This window comes from Rhinatrema bivittatum, chromosome 2, assembly GCF_901001135.1.
Source record: "Rhinatrema bivittatum chromosome 2, aRhiBiv1.1, whole genome shotgun sequence".
Classification (NCBI taxonomy): domain Eukaryota; kingdom Metazoa; phylum Chordata; class Amphibia; order Gymnophiona; family Rhinatrematidae; genus Rhinatrema; species Rhinatrema bivittatum.
The window spans coordinates 140674362-140699964 of NC_042616.1; the positions used below are offsets into that span (position 1 = coordinate 140674362).

Consider the following 25603-nt stretch of genomic DNA (forward strand, 5'->3'; position numbering starts at 1 on the left):
ATGAATGCAAGAGTCTCATCTTCTAAACCAGTTTTTAACAAAATCAGAGACCCAAATAGCCAAAGATTCGGGTCGTATGGCATCTTTCTCTTTAAAAAAATTGTGCCCTTTCGCCTGACGCTCCCCCAAAATGCTGAGATTACCGGGCATTCCCAAAAACAATGATAGTAGGTACCGACACCTCCTTGGGATTTTGAACATAACATGGAAATACTCAGCCTAGTCTGAAATGCTATCAAGGGGGTTAGATAAATCTGCCACAAACATTTATATTGGGTTTCATGCAAGAATACTTTATCCGTAATGTAATTTATTCTGGGCAAGCTATTCTTAAAATCAGAAAAAGAAAGATGGAATGCAGACCAGTCCGTCCACTTCCTATATAAGCTCTGAAGTGAATCCATCCCATCCATAGAAACCAGCATCCTAGAAAAGAGGGACACTGAGGGACGTTGCTTTTCCCCCAGTTGTATTGTCTGTTGTATCTTTTTAGAAGAAGTGGTCTCTTGAAAGAAAGGTAGCCTACTATGAGCAAAATGACGTACATGCAGAAAAGCAAAAACGTCATGTTGGGGAAGACAAAATTGTTGTTCTAGTTCCTGAAAACTAAAAAAAAGTCTTGACAATGCATCAAAAAGTTGATAAATATAAGTGAGACCCTGCCTGTGCCACCTCTTTTAAAGACCGATTCCCCCATTCTTAGCTGAAATATTCCATTGTCAACTATGCTTAATAGGGATGTCAGTCTGCTCGGCTGCCGAGTTACCCTACACATCTGTAGCCAAGTTTTCCAGCAAGTACAAAAAAGCATATGACAGAGTAAGTGGGGAGGAACACATTTGGGTTCCAGTTGGAGAAGAAAGTTTAAGGAAGGGTCTGATACCAATCTAGAAGATACTCATAAGGCGTGAAATAGGATGTAGCAAGCACCCAATTGCCCAGATATCGCAAGTTACATGCTAGATTGTATAACAATAAATTCAGGCAACCCAAACCACCCCATCCAGAGGCTTCATCAGCACTGTCATGGGTATCCTGGCCTTTTTACTGCGCCAAAGAAAAAGTCTAAGAGCGCGACTGAACACCTTATGATCCTGTTTAGTTATCCAAAGGGTTACCATCTGGAGAATGTAAAGCCACTTAGGGAGAATAACCATTTTGAAAATATGTATTCTGCCCATCAAAGATAAGGGCAAGGTTTTCCACCGTTCAAGAGAGTCAATCGTACTGGTAGGGGTTATATATTTGCCTTATAGATGGAATCTATATCAACCGGTATTTTTATGCCAAGATACTTAATTTCTTTGGTCACCCACTTCAGAGGGGAGGTTCCCGGCCATGGGACCTAACATTATTGCTGCCGTGGCTTCTGATTTATCTTGGTTAATCTTTAGCCCTGCAAGCTGCCCAAACCGCAACTGAAGATTTAGCAGCATCTGTAAAGATTGAATAGGCTGAGTGAGAAAGATGAGTACATCGTCTGCAAACACGGCTACTTTAACCCACTGGTGGAGCCTTCAAAACCCTTAATAGTCGGGTCCAGCTGAATTTTTCATAGAAGAGGATCAATAGATAAAATATATAAAAGAGGTGAGAGAGGATGGCTCTATCGTACACCATGCTGTAGCATATCTCCCGACAGACACCCATTGACGATGATGTGAGAGACTGAGTCTGCATAGAACAGTGAAATAAACCGAAGAAAATCACCCCAAAAACCATATCTGTGGAGGACCGAAAAAAGTTAAGGCTAAGACACCTGGTCAAACGTCTTCTCTGAATCAAATAAAAAAAGCTAAAGCAGGGGTTCCCTGAGATTGACAAAGTTTCATGGCTGTAAGGAATTTAATAATATGATAAATGGATTTCCATCCTTTGACAAAACCTACTTGGTTATATTAGCGTTGGTAATAAAAATGTAAGCCTATCTGCAAAGACTTTTGCTAGAATTGTCAAATCGCAGTTCAATAGAGAAATTGGGTGGTAAGAAGAGGGAAAGAGTAAATCTTTGCCCAGTTTCGGCAAAACGATGATATGAGCTTTATTAAAATCCGCCGGAAAAGAATCTTTATGCAAAGCATCTAAATAAAAATTGGTTAGTGGAACAGCAGGTGTGATTGTAAAATCTTATAGAAATCGTATGAAAAACCATCCAGTCCTGGAGATTTACCTGATTTAACAGATTTAATAGCTTGTAAAACCACAGAAGTTTGGACTAACCGATTAAGAAATTCCAGCTGGGTTTCCGAAAGTTTTAGGAGTGAAAGTTTATCAAAAAAACCCTCTTCCTTTTCAGTCTCTGTCATAAGATCTGCCTTATACAGTGACTCGTAAAATAGCCTAAAAACCACAGTTGGGAAACCAACTCTCTGTGATGGTTTTTCATATGGTTAACAAAGGTCTTCCTTTTAGCAGAACAGACTAACCCCCTCATTTATCCAAATGCGCTAAGGCGTTTTCGCATGCGTTAAGGGCTCTCTCTCTCTCTCGTCCCCCCAGTGGTTGTATGTAGGAAATACCACATTCTGGCACTTATCTGAAAGTGCGAAAAAGTTATCGCAATTTGCAGGTAACTTAGCTCTTTGCATAGGTATTAGTGCAAATTGCGATAAAGTGCCTATTACCATAAAACTCGTCCCTTTTTCTATCGCAGGCGATATTTAGTGCATTTTGATAAATCCAGGCCTAAATTAGCTATAAGTTTCAGACATTGGTTTCTAGAAATTAAATGAGCAATTTCCTCCCTAAGTACCCCCATGCCAGTTTCCCAAAATAATTGGGGAGTGTCAGCATGTTGTTGATTATGAGTTGTAAAAGCCAGTCACTTTTCCCTGAGAAATTTTTGAAAATCTGAATCGTCTTTTAAGTAATTGGGGAAACACCAAATCCTCTCTCCCAGGCTACCATTAACAAAGGTAACCGTGATTGAGATTGGCGAGTGATCTGAAATTGCCCAAGATTCTATGTGTGCCCTAGAAACTGAGTGAAAATGGGATTGAGAAATTAGTATGTAATCAATACGGGAGAGGGACATATGGGATCTGGAAATGTGCATGTAATCCCTCTCCTCTGGATGTAGAGTTCTCCAAACATCCAATAAATCTAAATGATGACATAGAAAAGCCACTCCTCTCTCTTTGAAACCTCCCCTTTTTACATTTGGAGGGCACTTATCAATAAAAGGGTCATGAGGACAGTTAAAATCCCCCATGAGGAACACAGTACCTTGCATATAAGTCAACAGTATGTTCAAGATGTTAACAAAGCATGTGGGTATTCATTCGGGGCATAAATATTGCAGATCATAATCTCCATTCCATTCCAATCTCCTAGGAGAACAACAAATCTATCTTCTGGGTCTGAGATGGTCTTAAAGACCCAGAGATTAGTTGTTTTACTATTCAAAATAGCGACTCCTGCTTTTTCACCCTGTGCTGCCGAAAAAACACGAGCTCTCCCAATTGCTCAGATAAATACATTTCTTGTAAGCAAGCAATGATAGGATCTCTTCAAATGTTGTAAAACCTTTTTCCTCTTAATGGGTAAGCCTAAATCATTAACATTCCATGAAATTAATTTGTCTCCCCACAGCTATGGATTACCCAGAATCGATTATGCATCTCATGGGTACAATAGGAGGCCCCCAGCCCAGCCTCTCACTGCCTAGAAAAAAATCTCAAATATATAAATCGGACATATGGGCCGCTATAGAAAAAAGCATTGCACCATACAGCCTCCCATATTTTGTCCCTCCCACAACCCTCTCAATCCCCTTCTTCAAGAATAGGACACTAGATGAACAAACACATTAATCCCCATAACCCTTCCCAACCTCCCTCCCAGCCCTCTACCCCCCTATCCCCCACACTCCTAGTCCAAATCTCTCCCCTCATAAAATGAGGAAAGGAGTCATGCTTAAATGTGGATGTGTGCCACTCTCTCAAATATGCCTTTCGGGACAGGTAACTCTTTGTGTAAACAAAAAGGGAAGAAAACTTTTCTCTTCACAAATACCACTGAATTTAGTGAAAGCAAAGAGGAAAAGAAAGAAAAATCCCCAGTCCATGGTTATCTTCAAAGAAACTAAAACCCACTCAGGTTGGATCAATGCAGATCCAGAATTCACAAAAATGTAACATAGTGTAAGAATCCAGTGCAGTTTGAACGAGCAATGAGATTTCCCATGACTCAACACAGGGAAAAAAAATTAGGGAGAGAGAGAAAAAAAAGAAGTCCAGGGCGAACTGCTCCATGTCTTACCAATAACAAAGTCCATCGCTGTGTCGGAGAAACTTACAAAATGTAGGTCACAGACTTGAGGAGCGTGCTTTGCCTCACTTAGGGCTTTCACAAATTTTTGTGCTGACGCTGGCGAATCAAAAAATGTTATATGACTCTCATGCCAGACTTTAAGACTGGCCGGGTACTGCAGTGAGAATTTGATCTGTTTGTTGAATAGAGAGGAGCAAATCAGCGAAAAACTTCATCGGAGTGCCGAAACGCAGGTTGAATAATCTTGAAAAATGCAGATACGTTGGGAGTTGTAAAGAACCTCTGCTCTTTTCCAATATGCTTGCCAAATCGCCTATTTGTGAGCAAAATTTAGAATCTTTGCAGTGTCAACGTGTGGCCTTGCATCCGATTCTTTCCTGGCCCCGATGCAATGGGCCCATTCTATGCATAGCTTTGCTGTTAAATCCAGCAGATCGAGCGCCGTTGGGAGCCAAGACACTAGAAAACCTCCCAACTTTCTGTCCTCTATGGACTCCAGAAGCCCTAGAAAGCTCAAATTAGACCTGCGGGCCCGATTCTCCAGGTCATCAAGTTTGGCGATGCACTCAGTTAGGGTTTTCTCCTGTGCTGCCATTTTTGCTATGATTGCCAACGAGTCATCCTCCAGGACAGAGATATGGCCTTCTGTGTGGTTAAGCTGCGGGCCTAGCTTGGTAAACCCAGCTGTTACTTCCAATAACTGAGAAGAGATCCCAACCAACTTCTCATCACTGCTGCTTTGATTTTGACGACTGTGATAGCCGGTTGCACTGTCACTTTGCATCTCACTCCCTGCTGCTATTTTAGCCTCCGAGATTTTTCTCTCTCCTTTTTTCTGCCCTTAGTGGCCATCATTTGCGGGGATCATTGCATATAATTCACAATTGACATATGCACCAAAACAATCGGGTAGATGATTGGTGGAGAGCTGATTATAAATAGCTTTTGGTGGATGGTGAGAGTGTGGCTGTTGCGCTGGAGGTGGATCCTTGGCCTGGTGCAGGATTGGTATGGCCCTTTGGTCGGACCCAGAGAGTGCCTGCCACCAGGAGGCGGAGCACACGAGGAGACAGAGGCTAGCTGGAGCTTCACCAATAACAGTCCGGGGTTTCCACAGGTTGAGCCCTTGGGTACCCGGACCATCTGGACTTAGGTGAGCCTCAGAGGGTCTCCCAGAGAGGTAGCGGAGAGGTGTGCTCACCACGAGTAAGGGTGCACGGCTGATGCAGAGAGGATGGACCAGACCTGAACTGGAGACTCCGGAGACCTCAGGGAGGTAACAGTTCAGGAAGACTCTCTGGGCGGAACAGGCAGCGCCTGTGGGTCTGGTCAGATGGAGGCCGCGGTCAGAGTCCAAGTAGGTCAGTCTGGAGTCACAGGAGGCAAGAAGAGAGTATCCGAGTGAAGCGCAAGGGTCAAAGCCAGGGTATCCGTTCAGAAGTGGTCAGCCAAAGCAGGTGTCAAATCCAAGGTCAGTCTGAGTGTAGTCAAGGCAAGCGAGGGACAGTTCCAGGCGGAGGTCAACGTGGTCAGGCAGGCATAGGTCAGTTCCAGGCAGCAGTCAACATGGTCAGAAGGCAGGCAAAGATTAGGTCCAGGCAGCGGTCAGTCGTAGTCAGGCAAGCAGAGGCCAGTACCAAGAGTCAATCCGAAGGGTACTACCTGGGAACGTGGAGCAGGAACAAGACAGATGCTGGAAGACACAGAGAGGCTGGAAGAAGGAGACACTGAAACAGAGGATCAGGCACAGGAGCAAGGAACAGGCAAACTAGAAACACCAAGGTGTTGACCCGATTGCCAAGGCGAGGCTCTGGGGACAGAGCCTCGCCTTATATACTGTAGTCGTGTGATGTCATCGAGGTGTGTCCGAGCTGGGTTTCCCACGCTTGGCCCTTTAAAAGTAGACGTCGGCTGCTCGCGCACCTAGGGGCGGGGCTGAGGAGATGGAAGACGCGGAGTCCCTATGGGAGCTCCGCTGAGAGGCCTGTGGCATGGAAGAGGCCGAGGATGCCTGAAGAGAGCATCAGGGACGTCGGGAGCTGGTGGCTGCGGCAAGGCCGGAACTGGTGGAGGGCAGCGCAAGGTGAGCAGGCCCGATCGTGGCACCAATGTGGCCGGGACGTGCAATAGTGGCATCCGGAACCTCAAGGAAAGCATCCACTCTGGCTCACCACATCACGTGACTCCTCCAGAGTGTTCTGTAAAATTTGTCATTCACAAAAACAGGTTTCATGTGCTGTTACTGTTCAAACCATTTGGTTCAGTACTATTCAATTTATAAATCCATCTCTGTTCCAAATGACATAATTCCAGATTGCGATTACCTACTCTAAGATGAGGAGCTACTCCATCTAAAACAATGCAATTCAATTCTTCAAATTTATGATTGTATTGCAAACAATGGGAAACCATTAGTGCTGTTGTCTTATTAAGCATAAGGCAACTACGATGTTCAGATATTCTAATTTTAACAGATTTTATAGTTTTCCCTATATAAACTTTTGGACACGGACATGTAATGGAATATATTAAAACATTGGTATTACAATTAAAAAACTTTTTAATGTAATATTTCTTGTTGTCAAAAAGGGTTAATAAAAAAAATGTTTTTTGCATGATCGTACAGCAGAGACAATGTCCACACTTGAAATTGCCCTCTACTTTATTCGGATGCTTATCTAACCGATCTGTTAAGATTATTGGTAACATGGCAGGGCAAATTTTCTCTCTCAAATTAGAATCCCTAGTATAGGCAAACCTAATCCTTTGATTTTCCATACAGGGAACTCCAGACACATTTGTTCTTTTTTAATATTTTGGATAATTTTTTAGAAACAGTAGAATGGCGCAATACACAAGTAATCCCATCACACTCTGTTTCTTTCTTAGACTTGATGTTCAAGAAAAGGTCTCGGTTACTGAATAATCCTCTTTTATAAGCTTGCCTAATACATTTATAGGGATATTCCCTTTCACTGAGTTTTGCACTCAAAATCCTGGATTCCCTCTTATAATCACGGATGTCACTACAGTTGTTGCGCTGGAGGTGGACCCTTGGCCTGGTGCAGGATTGATATGGCCCTCCGGTCGGACCCGGAGAGCACCTACCACCAGGAGGCGGAGCACAGGAGGAGACAGAGGCTAGCTAGAGCTTCACCAATAGCAACCCGGGGTTCCCTCAGGTTGGGCCCTTGGTTACCCGGGCCGCCTGGTCTTAGGTGGGCCTCGCAGGGTCTCCTAGAGAGGAAGCGCAGGGGAGTGCCCACCACAAACAAGGATGTGCGATCAATGTTCAGGCAAGAATGTCCAGAGGTCGCAGGAGGCCAGAAGAGTGTCCAAATGGATAGCGAGGATCAAGGCCAGAGTATCAGTCCAGAATGGTCAGCTGAAGCAGGGGTCAGTATCTGTATTTATTTATTTATTTATTTAGCATTTTTAGATACCGATTTTCCAGTAACAGAATTACTAATCAAGTCGGTTTACATTCAAAACAATAACCATGACAAGGAGTTGTCTTACAAGAAACAGGATGATTCGAACTTGGATACAAATAACTGGGAATAACAACATAGAATAAAATAATTAAGGAGCATAATGTAGGCTGTAGTTAAGACATGTTAAGAGTAGGACAAGGTTTATAAGATTTGACTGCATAGATATAAATAGATAGCACAAATAGATATCTGTAGTCAGTCCGGGAGTAGTCAGGCCAGGCAGAGGTCAAATTCCAGGTAGTGATCAGGAGAAGTCAGTGGTCAGGCAGAGGTCAGTACCAGGCAGCGAGCAGGAGTAGTCAGAGAACAGGCAGAGGTCAGATCCAAGCAGCAGGCAGACGAGGTCAGGAGCAAGCAAAGGTCAGTACCGTGAGATTAGTCCGAAGGGTACTACCAGGGATGGAGAGACGAAGGAACAAAAGACGCTGGAACAGGCAAACTAGAGAACACCGGAGTTTACAACCCGAACGAGTTGCTTGTTGGACCTGGGCCCCGGCCACTGTGGAAACGGATGCCGGATGGAACAGTGGTCCCAGGATGCGGTTAACCGGGAGAGGGTCTCGACGAGCCACTGGACAGGCAGGTATGGAACGACCCGATTCCAAGGCAAGGAAGTGGTGTCTGACCACTTCCTTTTATCCAGCTGTCAATCAGGGTGTGCCGCGGAGCTGGGAGCTGCCCTTGGCCCTTTAAGAGGCCAGGCGGTCCGCGCGCACACCTAGGGGCGGGGCCAATGCTATGGAGGACGCCGAGCCCTGCTGTGAGGCCTGGTGAGCGGTGGAAGGCCCAGCGGACTCCACCGTGGGATGCCGAGGACGAGCAGAGCTGGCAGCAGCAGCGGGTGAGGATGACCTGGGACCCGCCGGCGCAGGGACGAGGTGAGCAGGCCTGGGTGCAGGCCGAGCGAGGACAGGACACGCAACAACAGTTACTTCTAATCCTAAGAAATTGTGATACAGGTAAATTGTCCTTCATATTTTTATGGTAAGCACTATCATATTTCAACAAACTACTGCGATCATACATCTTTCTATACAATCTAGTGCTCAAACCCCCTTCACTGATTTTATATATGACCACGTCCAAAATATTGATACTTAACAAATCAAACTGTAGGATAAACTGAATGTGATCATTACAACTGTTTATCCACTTCAATGGTACCTTTCTATAACATGAATATGTCATCTGTATACCTTGTCCAAACCTTGAAATTGGTCAAGAATGGAGAATAATAAATCCATGATTTCTCAAAATCTGTCTTGTAGAGGTTCGCGAGGGAAGGGGACATAGTGGCACCCATTGTAGTTCCAAATATCTGTTGGTAAAATTTGTTATAAAAAATAAAATAATTTCTTTTTAAAACAATGGATGCCAAACGAAGAACAAAAGTGGTGGGTACCTTATGTGGTCTAGGTCTAAATTCAAGTATTTGTTCAATTATGGTGAGTGCTTCCACTTGAGGAATACTTTGTATAGTGAATTTATATCCATTGTTGCTAACAAATATTCCTCCAGATCATCACTCAAACATTTCATTTCATTGATTAAATAGAGAGTGTCTTTTATATATGATGGAATCCACTCCACATAAAGTTTCAGAAATTTGCCTACATAAATAGAAAGCAGTTCCAATATTGAATCATTGCCTGACACTATAGATCTCCCGGATAGATTACATAATGGTTTATGAATCTTGGGGAGCATCTAAATAGTAGGTATTCTGGGATAATCTTTGTTTAGAAACCTAAACTAATTCCATTTGAGAAACCCACTTTGTAATCCCTCCATAGTAATGCCCCTGATCTGATTTTTAAGTGTCTTGGTAGGATCAGATGTCAGATGTTTGTAGGTGTTAACATCATTCAAGTGTCTCGTAACTTCACTTATATAGTCACTATGATTTAAAATTACAATGGTCCCTCCCTTGTCCGCTTGTTTGATGAATAATTTTTTATCTTTAATTAAATTTAGAAGGGTAGATCTCTCTCCTTTACTCAAATTGTCATAGAAAAAATGATCTTCTCCATTTACTCAACCTCTTTTAATACCATGGATTGGAACGTAACTAAGGCAGGATTTAAAGGTCCGGGTGGTATCCATGTGGAATGTGGTCTCACCAATCTCAGCAGGATTCTCAGCAAAAAAGATTTCAAGGTGATTGTCCTAATAAATATATTTCTAAATTGAAAAGATTCATAGTGATTTTGAGGACAAAATATTTATTTATTTATTTATAAGTATTTTCTATACCACCTATACAAACTGTAGCAGATCTAACCGGTTTACAAATAAAAACATCCACAACCAGTATAAAACATATAACAATACAGTAAAACATAAGAGGTTAGATAGAATTAAGCAAGGAAAGATTGTTACATTGCTTTGTAAAAATGGAGGGAAAGGGATTCATGTTTGGGAATCAGGAAATGCTAGTGAGTATAGATAAGTTTTGACAGTTTTTTTGAAGTCGTTTTTTGTCGTAAGTTGTTGGATGAAATTGGGTAGTGAATTCTAGAGTGTGGGTCCTGCTACAGAGAAGGCACGTTTCCGAGTTAAGTCTAATCTAGCAGATTTGATGTTTGGCACTTGTAAGTCATTTTTATCAATTGAACGTAAATGGCGTGGGGGTTGGTAGAGACATAAGGATGAACACAGCTATGTAGATGATGCACTATGTATTAAGCTGTGAATAATGGTTAAGGTTTTGTACTGAATGCGTTGACGAATTGGTAGCCAGTACAATTGTTTCAAAACTGGAGTGATATGTTCTTTGGATTAGTTGAAGAGGTTGTAGGATATAGTCAGGAAGACCTAAATAAAGTGTGTTACAGTAATCTAAACTAGCTAGAATTAAAGCTTGAAGCACAGAATGAAAGTCATTTGGAAAAAGGAGTTTTAGTTTTTTTAATAAGCACATTTTATAAAAAGCAGCTTTTATATCAGATGAAATATTGATTGATAAACCTCTTGAAAGCAATCTATTTTCATCTATTGTAAGTATACATTTGGAAAGATTAATTATAACTGATTCTTTCTCATTAAACTTGTGTTCAACCTCATCCACCCTGGTGGTTGTTCTTGATTCCTCCAATCATGCCATTTCTTTTTGCTTTTGAATTTTTCTTTTCCTGGCTCCGAAAAATGTGTATTGACCATTGTATCATTCTCATCACTACTGGAGCCAGATTCAGAAGAAGAACCAAACGTAAAATTTTTAGCAACTTTTTTTATACATCCATGGATAAATCGAACCCTTGCTGTAATCATTTTCATCTCGCTGGATCTTATTATATTTAAACTTTTTAAAATAACTACAAAATTGATCGATCATTTTTTGTAAATCTTGATATTGATGATCAAACAAATCCACTGCAGTAGTGGCTTTTAAAGTTACCAATTCTTGATCTAATTTTTTAAAGAAATGGTTAAATTCTTTGTGGTCTCAATAATTAATATCATCAGATCCAGTGAGCATTTGTTCAATATAGAGTTCCATTTCTCTAAGGAACTCTTATCTTCCAAAAAAAGGTTGGGCTCTTTAAAGATTCTTAATCCACAGGAATTTTCTCATGTTTGCAATATTCAATCAATGTGCTACCATGTAGATCTGTACAAATGAGTCTCCTATATAAACTGGAGATGTAATTCCATTTAGTAGGAATATCCACATTAGAGCTTTCACAAAAAGGAGAAGGTTCTTGCAACAAAGATGAAACCTGTTCTTGAGTATAACTAAAGGCACTTTTCCATTTACTCTGTGACATGGTCAAACAAAATCTGGACCACCCAAACAAAAACTGGAGACCAATGGAGTAATAAATTATCTAAAGATATGAAAAATACCCCACACAATTTTCTCAAAAGGTGACTGGATACCTAAAGAATGATACTGAAAAAATGTGGCACTATCAAATATTTATTATAGCAAGATGAGACACACTCTGATATAAAACATCAATAATCTTTCAAAAAAGTTCAATAGCTGGGCACTTTTATAACAATTAAGAAAACACTGAATATGATAACCTAGAATCCTTTAGATGATCTCTCTTAATATACTGTTTCCACAAACGAATTCAATAAGTCGACATGTTTCACATAGCTGCATCAGGATAATTCACATGTACCTAGCCATTGATATAACTTTCACATTATACATTTAAAATGCTGCTAAATAAACCTAATGGGTATCTGGAAATATTTTTCCTAAATAATTTAACATGGTCCGTGTGTCTCATCTTGCTATAATAAATATTTAATAGTGCCACATTTTTTCAGTATCATTCTTTTGGTATCCAGTCATCTTATGAGAAAATTGTGTGGGGTATTTTTCATATCTCCAGAATGAACGTCCATACATCATAATGGTGCTCAGGAGGAAGGTGCTAGAAGGATATCACTCCAGCACGTTCTCCAAATGGAGAGCATAATTTTGGAGAGGACGTTGATGGAAGATTATGTCTGGAGGGCTGGTCCTGGCCTTCAGGCCTGGACCTAGGTCTCAGCCTCAGGACCCAGCTTCGGGTTTCAGGCTGGCTGTGTTGACATGACTCTTGATGGATAGGGAAAGTGGGGGCTGGGGAGGTTCCTTTCCCTGGCAATTTTTTGGGGGTGAGAGACCTGGAGAGCAGGATTGCCTGCGGGGGGCCCTGTTTCATTTTGTTTTTGGGTTTTTAAAAAATGTTTATTTTTGCAAACTACAGAAATTAAATAAACATTAAACAAAATGATACTGGGGGGGGGGGGGGGGGGAGGAGTCCTCTACAACAAAAAAACAAAACATTTTTTCCCCTGCATATCCCTACCAGAGGTGCACCAGCAGAGTTTGGGGCTCTTCTGTCTCCTTAAGTGCACTCAAGGTCACATGCAACTGCAGCCTGGAGTGTCTCAGGTGATGATAGTTGTAGGAGGGGTTAGGTCCCTTGTCAACAGCTCTAATTCTTCTCCTTACACTTTTTTTCAAATATCTTCTCCTATGTCCCTTATTTCTTCTCCCTTTCTCTATTAAGTGTCATATAGTAATTAGCTTCCTAAATTAATACCCTTGACTCTGTTTTATACTGGAGCCATCTTTATTAGTTCGACATTTTCATGTGAAGTCAATAGATGACAACAAACATAAAACATTGGGTGTGCAGCAATATTCTGCCTGTATAGGCACCTGTTTGTGTAGTGTTGTTTTGTGTTCACAGCATACTGGGGATATCTCTGGTCTTCCTTGAGGCACATGTGCAATTTGTTTTAGGATCTGTAGCCAACATATGAAATGAATTTGGAGAACGGTACATTAAAGAGTAACCATGTTTGGACTTCATATGAATAAGAATGCTATTATTTTGTAGGGTTGTGCTTTCATCTGAAACAACATAGACAATGGAAATGATATTATCTATATTGCTTCATGCCATTTTGTAAATGAACTTACAGTAAATAAAATTGCACATCAAAAACAAAACATCACAAAATAACAAAACTGAAAAAACAAATACAAATGAACTAAAAATGAAACAAAATAAAAATGACCATGCACATCTCTATGATCCTAAGAGATGCAAGTGATATGGTCTAGTAAGAGCTAGAATTGTACAGGAGACGTACCTAAAGTGGACATTTCATTTTTGCTTGGGGGTGGGAAGAGCAGAAGTTTCCTCTTACTCCTTTTGCCATCAAGTTCAACTGCAACAGGTGCTGGGATCTGTCACTAGAATATTTCAGTCTCCACTACCTTTTTTACCCCTTCCAACTCCCTAGCCCAGTTGTCACAATGATAATCCTTAGCTGGATGCTGTGCACCAAGTTTTCCTGGAATTCTGCAATCATGGACCCTAAATTCAGCCACTAGGTGTTGCCAATGCACAATAACTGGCCAGCCCACAGAGAGAAAGACGTGCCCTGGGAATCGAAATCAGGACTTCTGCACAGTAGTGCACAGGACTGCCACTGGGCTGGCCCTAAATCCATAGGTATGAAAAATCTAGAACAAGTTTCTTGTATACTGTGGACTATAGAAATCTTAAGATCAATAATTAGATGTAAATTGAGAGCAATTGATAATGATGGACAAAAGAAATCTTCAGGGAGAAAACTTGGACCTACTCTCACTGACATGAGAGAAACTGCCTTGGAGACAGCACCCATCTCAGCCAATGATCTGCAGTTATTTCTAGTGCTGGGGCAGGATGTGGATCAGAGTATAAAGAGAATGAATGATTTTCTATAAATGGTTAAGGCGATGGATACTTGAGAACAAAGTTTTATTGAACACATAAAATATAGAGGTGTTGTGCTAAGGAATCTTCCATCCTCTCTACAGAGTTTGTTTCTGGTGTTGGATGGTGTTTCTTTAGATATAAAAAAATCTGAAGAAAATACAGGGGTTCATTTAGATTTTCATCTCACTATGAACTACTAGATTTTAGCCATGGCTAGAACAGTATTTTTTCATCTTTGGTTGATTGCCAACTCGGCGCTTTTTTTGATGAACATCATTTGGCGACTTTAATCTGGGCATTCATCATGTTTAGAGTAGACTATTGTAAAAACTTGTATTTGGGCCTTCTAAAAAAGAAAACCTATCGGAAAACTTCAGCTTATTCAGAACATTGCAGCTGCAGACATCATGACCACATCCGCCCAGTACTGAAACAGCTGCACTGGCTACCTGTTGAGTTTAGGATTATCTTTAAAGCTGTTTGGATAACATAAAATGCTCTGTAAAATCGAGTCCCAAGTATTTGCAAAAGCTGCTGGTTAGACACTCCTGTTTGAACTTTGGGCTTGGTCTGTGAAAGCTATCCCCCTGGTTGCAGCCAGGAAAGGAAGGTTTTTCCCTGCATAAGACCTTTTAGATGGAACTTGCTGCCCAGAACTGTTTGACTGCAGGTTGACCCTTGGGTTTTCCGTTGGGACCTAAAGACTTGATTATTCACACAGGCATTTAGTAGACTGTAATTGTTGGGATTGAGATTTGGGCAGTTCACGTTATCTCTGCTGTTATTGGGATGGGATTCTCATGTACAGAGAATTTGAAGACGTTTTACCCATTTAGAGGATTTTTAAGGGGGGAAGTGTCTGAGTTACTCTTGATCTACTGTTTGGGGAGGGGGGTAGAGTGTTTGAGATACTGTTTTGTTTTATTGTTTTGGTGATTTCATTTATGTGGTTATTACCGTATATTATTGATCATAGTGTTTCAGTATTTGTACTGTAATGCAATTTGAGCATCAGTGGTGGTGAGGCATGATATAAAAATAAAATACAATAATTGTTGTCTGGAAGAGGAGTAAAAATATTCATGTGTAATGGTTCTCAGAAGCCTAAAAAAGCCCAACACAGACAAGTGACAATGTAGTTTTTATAACTCCCTCCCCTCCAAAAAAAACTAAAGAAAATGGAACTAAAACACACAACTGTAAGCATGCAGCCCTTTATTTTTTGAAAAGTTCTCTGCTTATCATAGTTCTGTATATTACATTAGGATGTTATACAAATACACTATTTACAAAGAAACTATAGCTGTGCAAACATATTTTCTTTGTATTTCAATTCACTTGTTTCTATTGTTTTTTTTCCCCCACACTGACTTTATTTTTAAAGCATTTGTAAGAATTCATGTTGGCATGGCAGAGGTATCATTTTGCCCATTTGCACACATCCTTGTGTGTACCTAGCCACATACACAAACACAAAGTTTGCCAATATAAGGAACAGCACAGAGGAGTACATTTTACAATTCATAATGTAGCACAGTAAAACTAAGTAGGGAGGAGGCAGTTGGATGTATCTCAGTAAAATGAAACACCTTTATAATTAAGAAATGTCAGTGTTAAGAACAAATAGTTTATTTTCTTTGATTGACGACATGCCCATGATTATATATATATATATATATATATATATATATATATATATATATATATATATATATATATATAAAGCCTGAATGGCAGTGTAGTATGTTAAGTTGACTTTTATACATATTTAGACCAGTTCTACTCTGTTTATGATGTGGAGGTCATTGTCTAGCATCCACTTTTGAAATGAACATATCAGTATCAAAATATTTTGGCAAAAGATCTTGAAAGGAACAATGAAGTATTGTTGACAAAAATAGAAATCTGTAACAAAGCTAAACACAAAAATAAAAGAAAAAATATTTTAGCTATCAGTTTTACAAGTTTGTATAATCATATTTTAGTATATCTCTGTTCAGTTCCAGACTCCTTACGGAAAAATACTTTTATACAAAAGAACTTATTAAAATTGTGGCATTTTAAGAGGTTTTTTTTTTTTTTTTCCAAATCATGTTTGCTATATTTCCGGACACACTCACTAGCTGTTCACGTATACACTGCAATTTTAGTTACTAGATACTAAATACAGGGGGAAAACAGGCTATGTAATTACAACAGAAACTATTTCACAATCCAGATTTACTGAACTCTATTAATTCAGTATGTAGCATGTATTTATGAAGCTTCAAACAATACAGCAAAATGTTATTTTCCCCTGTAGCAGATTGATAACTACTATAAGCCTGGCTGACCGCACAGATTAGTGTTTAGCCTTCAAGATGTTTCTTTTGCTGTGGCTGTGGTGGATTTGCTTGCGTTTCCATTCTGTGCTTTGTAGCTGGTGAAGCTAGGTGTGTGGATGGTCCGGATGCTCTTCATACCTTGATTCAGTGAGGTGGGGGAGGTAGGGGAAGGAGAGGAAGGGGAGGAAGAAGAAGAGGAGGATGATCGGCCATTTGAAGTCTGCAGTGAGAATGAAAGATGGTGACCTTTACCTGTGTGAGTGGGGTTTTGAAGCTTCAAAGAGCCATTAGGAACAGAAGGAATGAGGGATGAAGAGTTAATAGAGCGACCTGTTTGAGGACTGAGCAAGTTAGAAGAAACGGGTGATTTAGGAGGTGGACTATGGGGGTTAGAGCTGTCACCACTATAGGCAGGCAAAGAGCTGCTTTTCCCAGAGGTGGGAGAAAAGGCTGGAATCTTAGAAGTAGGTAAGTTAGGGGAAGTAACCTTACAGTCCCCACCAGGTTTCTTAGTCCCTCCATTAGCCTGCAAATAAAGATGTCAGGAGACATTCTGTCAGATTGCTAACAACATGGTAAACCAACAGGGCCTGGGAGTAGCCCAAAAGGATTAGAAATGTAACACTTCAAGACTTTAACCATGTCTTGCAGATGTACACTGGACCTGGCAGAATCTGCAAGACGCACAACACAGAAGAGAAAGAAAACGAAAAAAGAAATATACAAAGATTGCGAAAGTCACATCAACCCATCTGTTTAGTATGTTAGCCATGCTCTTCAATTATTACAAGAAGAGAGAGGAAACATTTTGATGAACAGTTAATAAGCTTCTAATGCACTGCAACAAACACACACACATCAGTTAGTATTGTGATTTTTGTATTCATTTAACAGTGTATTTTCAAGGGTCCTCCTGCACCACTATTTCGCCAAAGAAACAGTAGTGTGATATTTTACATTACAGTTGACTGTTGGCTTCAACAGAACCAAAGGTGTTTTATTGCTGGCATGCACAAGCGCTGTGAAAGGGTAAGAAAAGTCATTAAAAGTTTTCATGCCACCAGATCCAGAATGTTTTGTTAGGCAACATTTTAGAGACTGACTCAAGTATTTGGTATAAACTATTTCAGTTCCTTGGCTTGCTTTATTTTTTTTTTCACAGCTTTAATGTCCATCCAAAGATTTGGTTTATGGTAAAACTACCTGTCGATATTGGCGTTGTGAATCCTGCAGCTTTGCCTGCTTGCCTGGCTTATCCATGCTTCCTTGTTGTCTACTTTTTGAAGCTACAGGGATTGGCATTCTGCTGGTTTGTGAAGATCCACTGGAGCCCTGCAGTTATCAGGGGAAGGGAAGAGACAAGAGTAAAAGAAAGCTTTAAGTAGTGAACATAAGGGCATTCTACACACCATGCTCCACCATCCTTTGGTCAAGAAGCTGTGGGCCTACATGCAAAAGAAGGACGACGTTTACCAGGCACACCAACCGTGTTAATTTCAAGAAGCAAAAAGTGGAAACTACTCAGCAGCTAATCAAACTGAATTTAATGAAAATGCCAGAAGCAATCATTTCACACAGCAGATTATTGACCCAGATTTTCCCACCACCAATCCATAGTAAAAATAACACCAAATGAAACCATCTGCAATCAGTTGTTAGACATTGGGATAAAAAAAAAAACAAAACAAGCCACCTGACAGTAAGCATATAAATTGTAAGAAACACCTGTGATTCCAGAGTAATTGAGGATTTAGAATATTGATTTTTGATATTGAGGTACCTTACGTGGAATAGAAGGTATTGATGAAGAGGTATCTAGAAAAGCTTTAGTTTCATCTACTGTGGTAAGTTCCTTGGCTGAAGGCTGAGTTACAAAAGAAGAGTATGATACATTATCTACTTCAGTGGTAGCCACTGTTTCAGGTGTAGCTTTTGGACTCATTTCACTTATAGTATTTTCCAGTTGTTTAATAGTTTGCTCAAGACTGTCCAGTGTTCTGTATGTGTTTTTCCTGATCTCATCCGTTCTGGAGACCTGGGTGACATTCTCAGAACTGTGTTGCTCCTGCTGTTTTTCTGAGGTAATTTTGGTGAGATCCTCTTGTGGTTTGGACCTTGCAATTTCAAATCTCTTTGCTTCCTTGTGTTGTTTTACAGTTCCATCTGATTCTTCCTCCTCTTCATAGACCACCACTTGTAAAGTCTTCTTTCCAGTTTTGGTCCCTGTACGAATTGCTTGAGTTAAGGCTGCTAGCTGTTTTTTGGGGAACTTAAATTTGAATTTTTTCTTAGTATCTTGCCGACTTCCAAAGTGGTAATCTGTAGAATCAGACTTGACTTCCGAATTGATCTTTTCTTCAAATGTGAAATTCGTCTTGCTGGTTTCCTCATCAGGAATTTTGATTTCCATAGGATTGGAGAAAGACTGACATTTAAAACTGTGTTGCTTATCTGATCGAAGATCAGAGGAATAGTTTGAAATGTCATCTTCATTATGCATTTCAGAAGTATGGGTAGTAGATCCTTGTGCTTCTTCTTCTTCCTCTTCCTCCTCCACTATTTTACTTTCTGTCATCATTCTCTCTAACTCCTCTTCACATTCCTCAAATATTGTTGAAAGTCTCTTGTATGCTGATCGAATATCCATTGGTTCGTCAAATATAATGATGACTGGTTTTTTGTCCATGCAGACTACTGGGTCTTCAGTTCCTGCACTTTCCAATGCATCTTGCTGCGCCACCACATCACTTCTACCATCAATGTTAACTGTCTGTACATCGTCTCCCTTTCTTTTCACTATATCATGCACTTCTCCGCTAGACAAGACCTGCACCTTTGTTTTTGTAATCATAAAAGCAATGTTGTCTGTTGGTGAATTTTCTTCACTTGGAGATGAACATGCTGAATCTGTAAGCTCCATATAATTAACATTCACATTTCTAGATGCTTTAGGCCTTAGAACAACCTGTTGATCAATGTCTAGAAAGGGCAATTCTCGTTCCCGTAGTAATTTGGAAGCTAACAAGAGATCACAAATTTTGGAATCTTCAGACTCTTTATCATCAGATGCAACACTGCTAGCTGGAATCAATTTTTCCTGATTTTCCAGTTCATTATGAGGTATTCTTTGTTCTCCTCCTTCTGACATCACAAAACTGATGTTCTGTGTCTCTGTTTCACCAACTGGATAATGAACTCTGAAGCCAACATGTGAATCTTTACTTTTCATACATTCTTCTGATGAACTTGTGAAACTTTCCTTGTTTTCAGCCATGTTCTTGGGATATTCTTCATTCTCCAGGCGCATACTAAATGCAGAATTTCCATTCTCTGAACAGTGATCTTCCCTTGCTGAAATTGTAGAAGCATCTGAAACATCAGATTTTTCTTTCCCATCATCTTGTGGACTTTCTATGGGCTTTGTACGCTGTTCACGTGATGACCCCATTGTGACACAGTAAACAACCTAGGGGGAAGAAAAAATCTGGTGAATTATAAACTGAGTACTGATTTTTAAAAAGAAGGGTAGTTTTTGTTTTTAATTGTCACAATATCATACAGACAGGTAAACTTACCCTCTTATGCTCTGCTGTGACATTATTTCTGTAGCCATCATCTGATTTCTCTGTATCTTCATAGAAAAATTCCAATTTCTAGTAGGACAGTGCATGATACATTACTGCACAAAACTATATGCAGGCTAATAATGGATTGCTATTGATACAAAATGATCAGTCAATTCATAATGTTTTCATAGCAGGCTGTGCAAAAGCATCTTTACAACATGAGTAACTTTATTGTACTTAGGACAGAGGCATGCAATATGCTGTCTATGCAGTATGCCATATATTATCAGATAACACTGATATCAGATTAGATACATTTGTCTCCACTAGATGGGTTATTTTTTTCTAGTTAAAGCAGCAGCCCCATCAACTCACTGAAGAATATATAAAAGTGTAGAGAGCTTATTAGTGTGTATATTACTGAATCGCTTATCTTGCTGTTGATTTTGTAATGACAGTTTCCATCATAAATATGTTCCTACTGATCTGCAGGATGTGTGGCAGCTGGTGGCAGGCTCCTGTTCCTGTCCCAGCGATTTCATCATGCCCTCTCAGTCACCCATTTAGCCCTCTCTAAAGTGAATCTCAGTGGTGCAACTGATTGATGCCCAGGGAATGGCAACCTCATCCCAAGTGGTGGCATCTCATTTGCCCAGATTGAAACAAGAATCATTTACAAAAGAAATTTAGTTATCAGTACATCAGAGTTTCATTGATTTTTTTTTTTGGTTCAGCAGAACACATCCATTCTGAATGCTCTGTGTAACCCATACGCCTAATAAGAAAGACTCTAGCTGAACAGGAATTCCTGCCAGTGTTGTTTCAGCTCTACTCAGCCTCAATCCTCAGTATTCAGCTACTGCTGACAATAAAACAAAGCTAATCGGAACAAAAGAAAGGCATAATTCTTTACCAATTTGCAAAAAATATATTTATCAAATACATTTCATTTTCATAAAATCAGAAATCAGTATGTTATAATTTCCCATGATGGTGATGCAATTAAAATACATGCATGACATCATCTTTGTTTAAGTGATTCCTTGGACATATCCATGCAGTTAGAGCTTGCTGCCATAGCACCAATGCTAGACATGTTAAAGCAGTAATTCACACCAGCAGGACATCTCTCTGAACTAGCTGAAATGGTTACTGTGAGCATGTAATAAGTACTAAGTAGCACTATAATCACCTATTGGAAAGCGAAGTTTCTTACCTGTAACAGGTGTTCTCCTAGCACAGCAGGATGTTAGTCTTCACATGTGGGTGACATCATCAGATGGAGCCCGGCACAGAAAACATATGTCAACGTTTCTAGAAACCAAGGAGGACGTCAAGACGGTCCAACAACAGTTCCAACCCCAGTACCTTATGCGGCATCGGCGCAGGCGCCAGCATCGGTGCAGGCACTGGCATCTGTGCAGGCACTGGACACGAGGGTGTTGGTGACAGCACTGGTGTTGGGGAAGGCACCAGCCCAAGTGGCAGGAGCACCGGCTCCCTGTCGCACAAAGCACGTTCCACCGCCAGGCACACCCAACATTCCAACTCTGCCGCAAAAGCCTCCGATGAAAGGGAAGGGACGAGGCTAACTCCTCCTTGGAGCCCAGAGGAGGATAGACTTACAGCACCGGGACTGGTGTGGACTGCCTCAGGCCAATGGCATCGAGGGAGGATGGTGCTTCCTCTTGCCATGGCTGCTTTGGGGGCAAGGCGATAAGCGCTATAGCCAGCCCGAGCTCTGTACCGTGTGTAGACGGGGACCGGTGACAGTGCTTCCGAGACCTCCCACGGTGTTCAGCCCGGTCCTTCCCTGGTGCCAAGGATGAAGAAGATGATCCTGAAGTTTGCGACTTGGAGGAGACAGAGATTGGGCGATCCCCAGAGCCTTTTTCCCCCACAAGCCTCGGGGGAGGAGTATCATCGAGGGATCGAGGACGAACGGTTCCCTCGGTCTTTAGGCATCGATGACATCAATGCCAAAGTGGAAGGTTCGGATTTCCCTGAACCAAAAACCTTCTCCATCTTGTCCAACCTAGCCCAACGGCCCTTTGGGGTCATTTGAGCACACAATTCGCAACCCCGAACACCCCCAGGCACAGTATGCACACTTCATGTGACTCTGTCAGGGACATAATCCGAGGGCACTGGGGGCACCGCCGGAAGCCCAAGGCCGCCATGAGGCTCACCAGGGACCGCAAAAGGCATGAAGACCAGTGGGTACGGGAGAAGTGTGAAAAAATACTCACCAATCAAGAAAGAAGTGGGAACCGGAGAGAGACCCAGCGCAGGAAGAAGAAAACGAAAAAACTCACTTTTAGGAAGTTTCCCGAGAAAAAAAAACGAGCACGAGCTCCACCTCCACGAGACGACAGCTCTGCAGAAAAGAAAGGACTAAAGAGAGACCCCATGTGGATGCATGGATAGGTGCATGCTGGGCATGCTCAGTGTGCCAGTCAAATGTTCTAGAAACTTTGACATAAGTTTTCCGTGCCGGGCTCCATCGGATGATGTCACCCACATGTGAGAACTATCATCTTGTTTATCCTAGGAGAAAACTTAATGCTCTGGCAGCTGGAAAATGTTAATTTAATAAGTGCTGCTGCTTTAAACCACAGTAGATTAAGGTCATTATTATCTAAAATTTGAAAACAGAGTGTAAGATTGGATTCACACGATGAAGTATTTCTAAGCAAACCCAAAAAAAAGTGCCCAAAGAGAGTGGTCCTAGGAAGCATCAGTCCTTTTGCAAAATTTGCAGGTTGCTCTAGGAAACACGTACCCCTGCTTCTCAGCGGGTGCAGCTTTCTGCTTGTATATTTATGTGCATATTTTCAAAAATCAAAACCATGCACAGAACTGCTTTCTTTGCCTCAATTCTGCCCCCTGGAAGGCACAAACCCCTCTAACTGATTTTCAAAGTGCCACTTACGCGCAAAAAGCAGGGCCGTATGGGCTTGGAAAATCAAGCCCTAAAAGGCACCCCCTCCCCCTCCCACAGCAGAAAGAATATTCAGTTTTATGGCACCACCTATGAGGCCGTCTCGCAGCTGATGAGGAGAATATAAAGCGGGGATTCTCTTCCTCTTTACTACCCTCTGCTACATCCAGTTTGTTCTCCTCCCCATCGCCTTCCTCTCTTCCCTCCATTTTACCAGAGTATCATTTTATTTTGTTTTCATGGCTCCCCGCTTGGAGTCTTACTGCGCCAAGCGGGTAATGAAGTGGAAATAAATGAATAGCCACTCGCTTAGCTTTCTCCCCCCTTTGCTCCCATCCACCTTTCTCTTCCCCGTCTCCCACTTTACCTTCCGTTCCTTTTGCCTCCTCAGTCTCCCCTGCTATCTTCTTCTCTCCCCTGTCATCGGATTCCTTCCCATCCTTTCTTCCTCTCCTCCTCCCCCTTCCTCTTTCAGGCTGTAAGGTGCTGCACACATCTGCTGGTGCTATAGAAATAAGCAGTGACAGGATGGCATCCCCCCCCCCCCCCCACCACACACACACACACCACTTCACATTCCTCGCCCTAGCCTTCCAGATTTCTTTCCAGTCGCTCCCCTCTTTCCTCACCTCCTCCTTCCTTCACCAGATTCCTCGCCTACTCCTTTTTCCCTTTTCAAGTTCCTGCCCTGATTCTCTCCCACAGGCCTTGCCAGTAAAAGCAGTGCCAGGAGGCCAGCAGCACAAGTAGGCAATGCGTGTGCTTTCCACACCTTCCACTTTTCCTCCCGCCGTTCCCCCCCAGCAGAGAAAGGCGTGGGTGTAGGGGAGGAGTAGCCGCTGGGCCCAGCAGGGTGCATTCACTGTATTCTGTGCTGCTGCTGCTTTTGCGCTAGCATGGTGTCCTGGCATGTATCATCCCAGTCCCTGCTCTGGACCATCTTTAAGAGCACTGAAGACCAAAATCTTGCAGCTTTCATAAAAGTGCCCTTTATTGCTAAGCTAAGTACAATAAGTAACCTAGCCCATTTTTGCTTTTGCGGAGGCTTAGCCCTGCAACTTAACCAATCTATTTTTTAATGTGTCCTAAATAGGTATACTTGAATCAGGCATGGAAGAGCCAAACCCCCCAAATTTATGTTAAACACAAAAAGAAAAAAAAAAGACAAACTTGAAATGCTCTGTTACGCTGTGCATTTCACTCTTTTTTATATAGAGTCTAAGCTCTCTGTTAAAGCCTTTTACATTCTTGATACATGCCAGAGAATGACATTCCCTTGCCAGTCAGAATGACTTAAGTGCCTAGCGAAAATAATTCAAAATGTTTAAACTGGAATTTTTAGGACTCCGTTTTAAGACCAGGTATCCTGTGTCGGTGAGAGTCGCTGAAGTTTGTAAATAGTGTATCAGTAAATCCAGTAATTCTGGGGCAGGTTATCAGATTCTCCTGCAGCACCCGCTTACTATCGCTGCCTTCTCTGGTTCTCCCAGCAGTCACCCGCCATGGTGAAAAGGTGGTAAGGTGGGCCGAGAGAAGAGGAACACGCTTAACTTTCCACTACACTGTCTGTAAGATCCTGGTTCACTAGGAGACCTGTAGAAGACTCTGAAAATGGTTCCAGTATTCCAGAATGAAAAGAATATGTGCTGAAGGACTGCTGCGTAAAGAAACGTGTTTGCATAAGCTCTCCCCTAAAAGCTAAAGTGGCTCTCATGCCACAAGATTTAAGCTCAAGAAAGAAAGCCAGAAAAAAAAAAGTGGCGGTGGAGTTATCTAGAGAGGAAGGGCTATAGTGCTTAAGACGTACTAATTTAATGTTTGTGTATTTAGGAAAGCAAGCAAACCTTTTATTAACAGACCACAATAAAATTGTGTTTACAGAACCTAAGCTGTGGCAGTCAGCAGGAGAAGAAGCTAACAAGGAATGCCATGGTTAGTTTAGAAGTGGTTACAAAAAGTCTGCTTCATTTAGGTTAAAATCGTGACCTGTCTTGTGTGAATATTTTGAGTCGCGATTTAATTTCTGATCCAGCATTTAGATGAAACATCCACATAGTTAGATATTGCCCCTACCAAGAATGCATGATCACATGAGATTGGATAGTAAGCACTTCCCATGTTCCTTCCGCCTCCGAGAGGTCTTTCTACTGTAAACCAGGACTGAATGCATAAAGAAGGGGTTGGGCCAGACTTTTGGGCTGGAAGGCCACATGAGGGAGCGGAGTCTCAGAGTTTAATGGGGTGTCCCCTCTCGGAGGTTTGATGATGGCAATGAGTCTGAGGAAGAGGCAGGGAGGACCCTTGCAGAAGCCTGATGGGCCGGCAGCCCCATCTTATCCATCTAGGGAATGGCACTCCCTGCTGAATGTGAGGTGCTATGGCCGCTGCAGGCCAGGACAAGGCTCACTGTCATAAGCCGGACTAAAACCTCCCACGGGCCATAGATTGTCTGCTTCTGCAATAAAGTGTTATAATCATTCTAACTGGGCTCTGACCCTTGTTTCCAACCATTCTTTCCCCCCCCTCTTCATCTCCCACAATATACGGTGAACTTTCAAAAGTTGCTCGTGTAAAAATTAATAGTTACGCGTGTAAGACAGCACGTACGGGAGTAAATGTTATTTTAGAAACCTCAACATACACGCGTACAGCAGGGCCTGTGAGCAAATCTGCATGTGTAAAAAAAAAAAAGGGGAGGAGGGGTTCCAGGGCAGGCCCAACATTTACACAAAATAAGTTGCCATTTTATAAGCAATTTACGCTGTAACTGTGGCAGCTTACTTGCATATAT

At 41.6% G+C, this 25603-nt stretch overlaps 1 protein-coding gene across 20 annotated transcripts in view; it reads right to left on the reverse strand.

Moving 5' to 3' along the window:
• Positions 1-15998: 15998 nt before the first annotated feature.
• KIAA1217 (KIAA1217 ortholog) overlaps positions 15999-25603 on the reverse strand; it is a 925495-nt gene continuing 915890 nt past the window's right edge. For 12 of the 20 annotated variants that reach the window (XM_029588680.1, XM_029588681.1, XM_029588685.1 and 9 more), the window contains 4 exons: positions 19881-19958; positions 18086-19771; positions 17509-17637; positions 15999-16831 (listed from right to left, as the gene is read on the reverse strand). In XM_029588680.1, coding sequence (XP_029444540.1) covers positions 16337-16831; positions 17509-17637; positions 18086-19771; positions 19881-19958 — 2388 coding nt within the window. In that variant the 3' untranslated portion in view covers positions 15999-16336. Of the gene's footprint in view, positions 17638-18085; positions 19772-19880; positions 19959-25603 lie in introns of all 20 variants that reach the window. The other 8 variants (XM_029588697.1, XM_029588698.1, XR_003854495.1 and 5 more) reach the window with 7 other exon arrangements.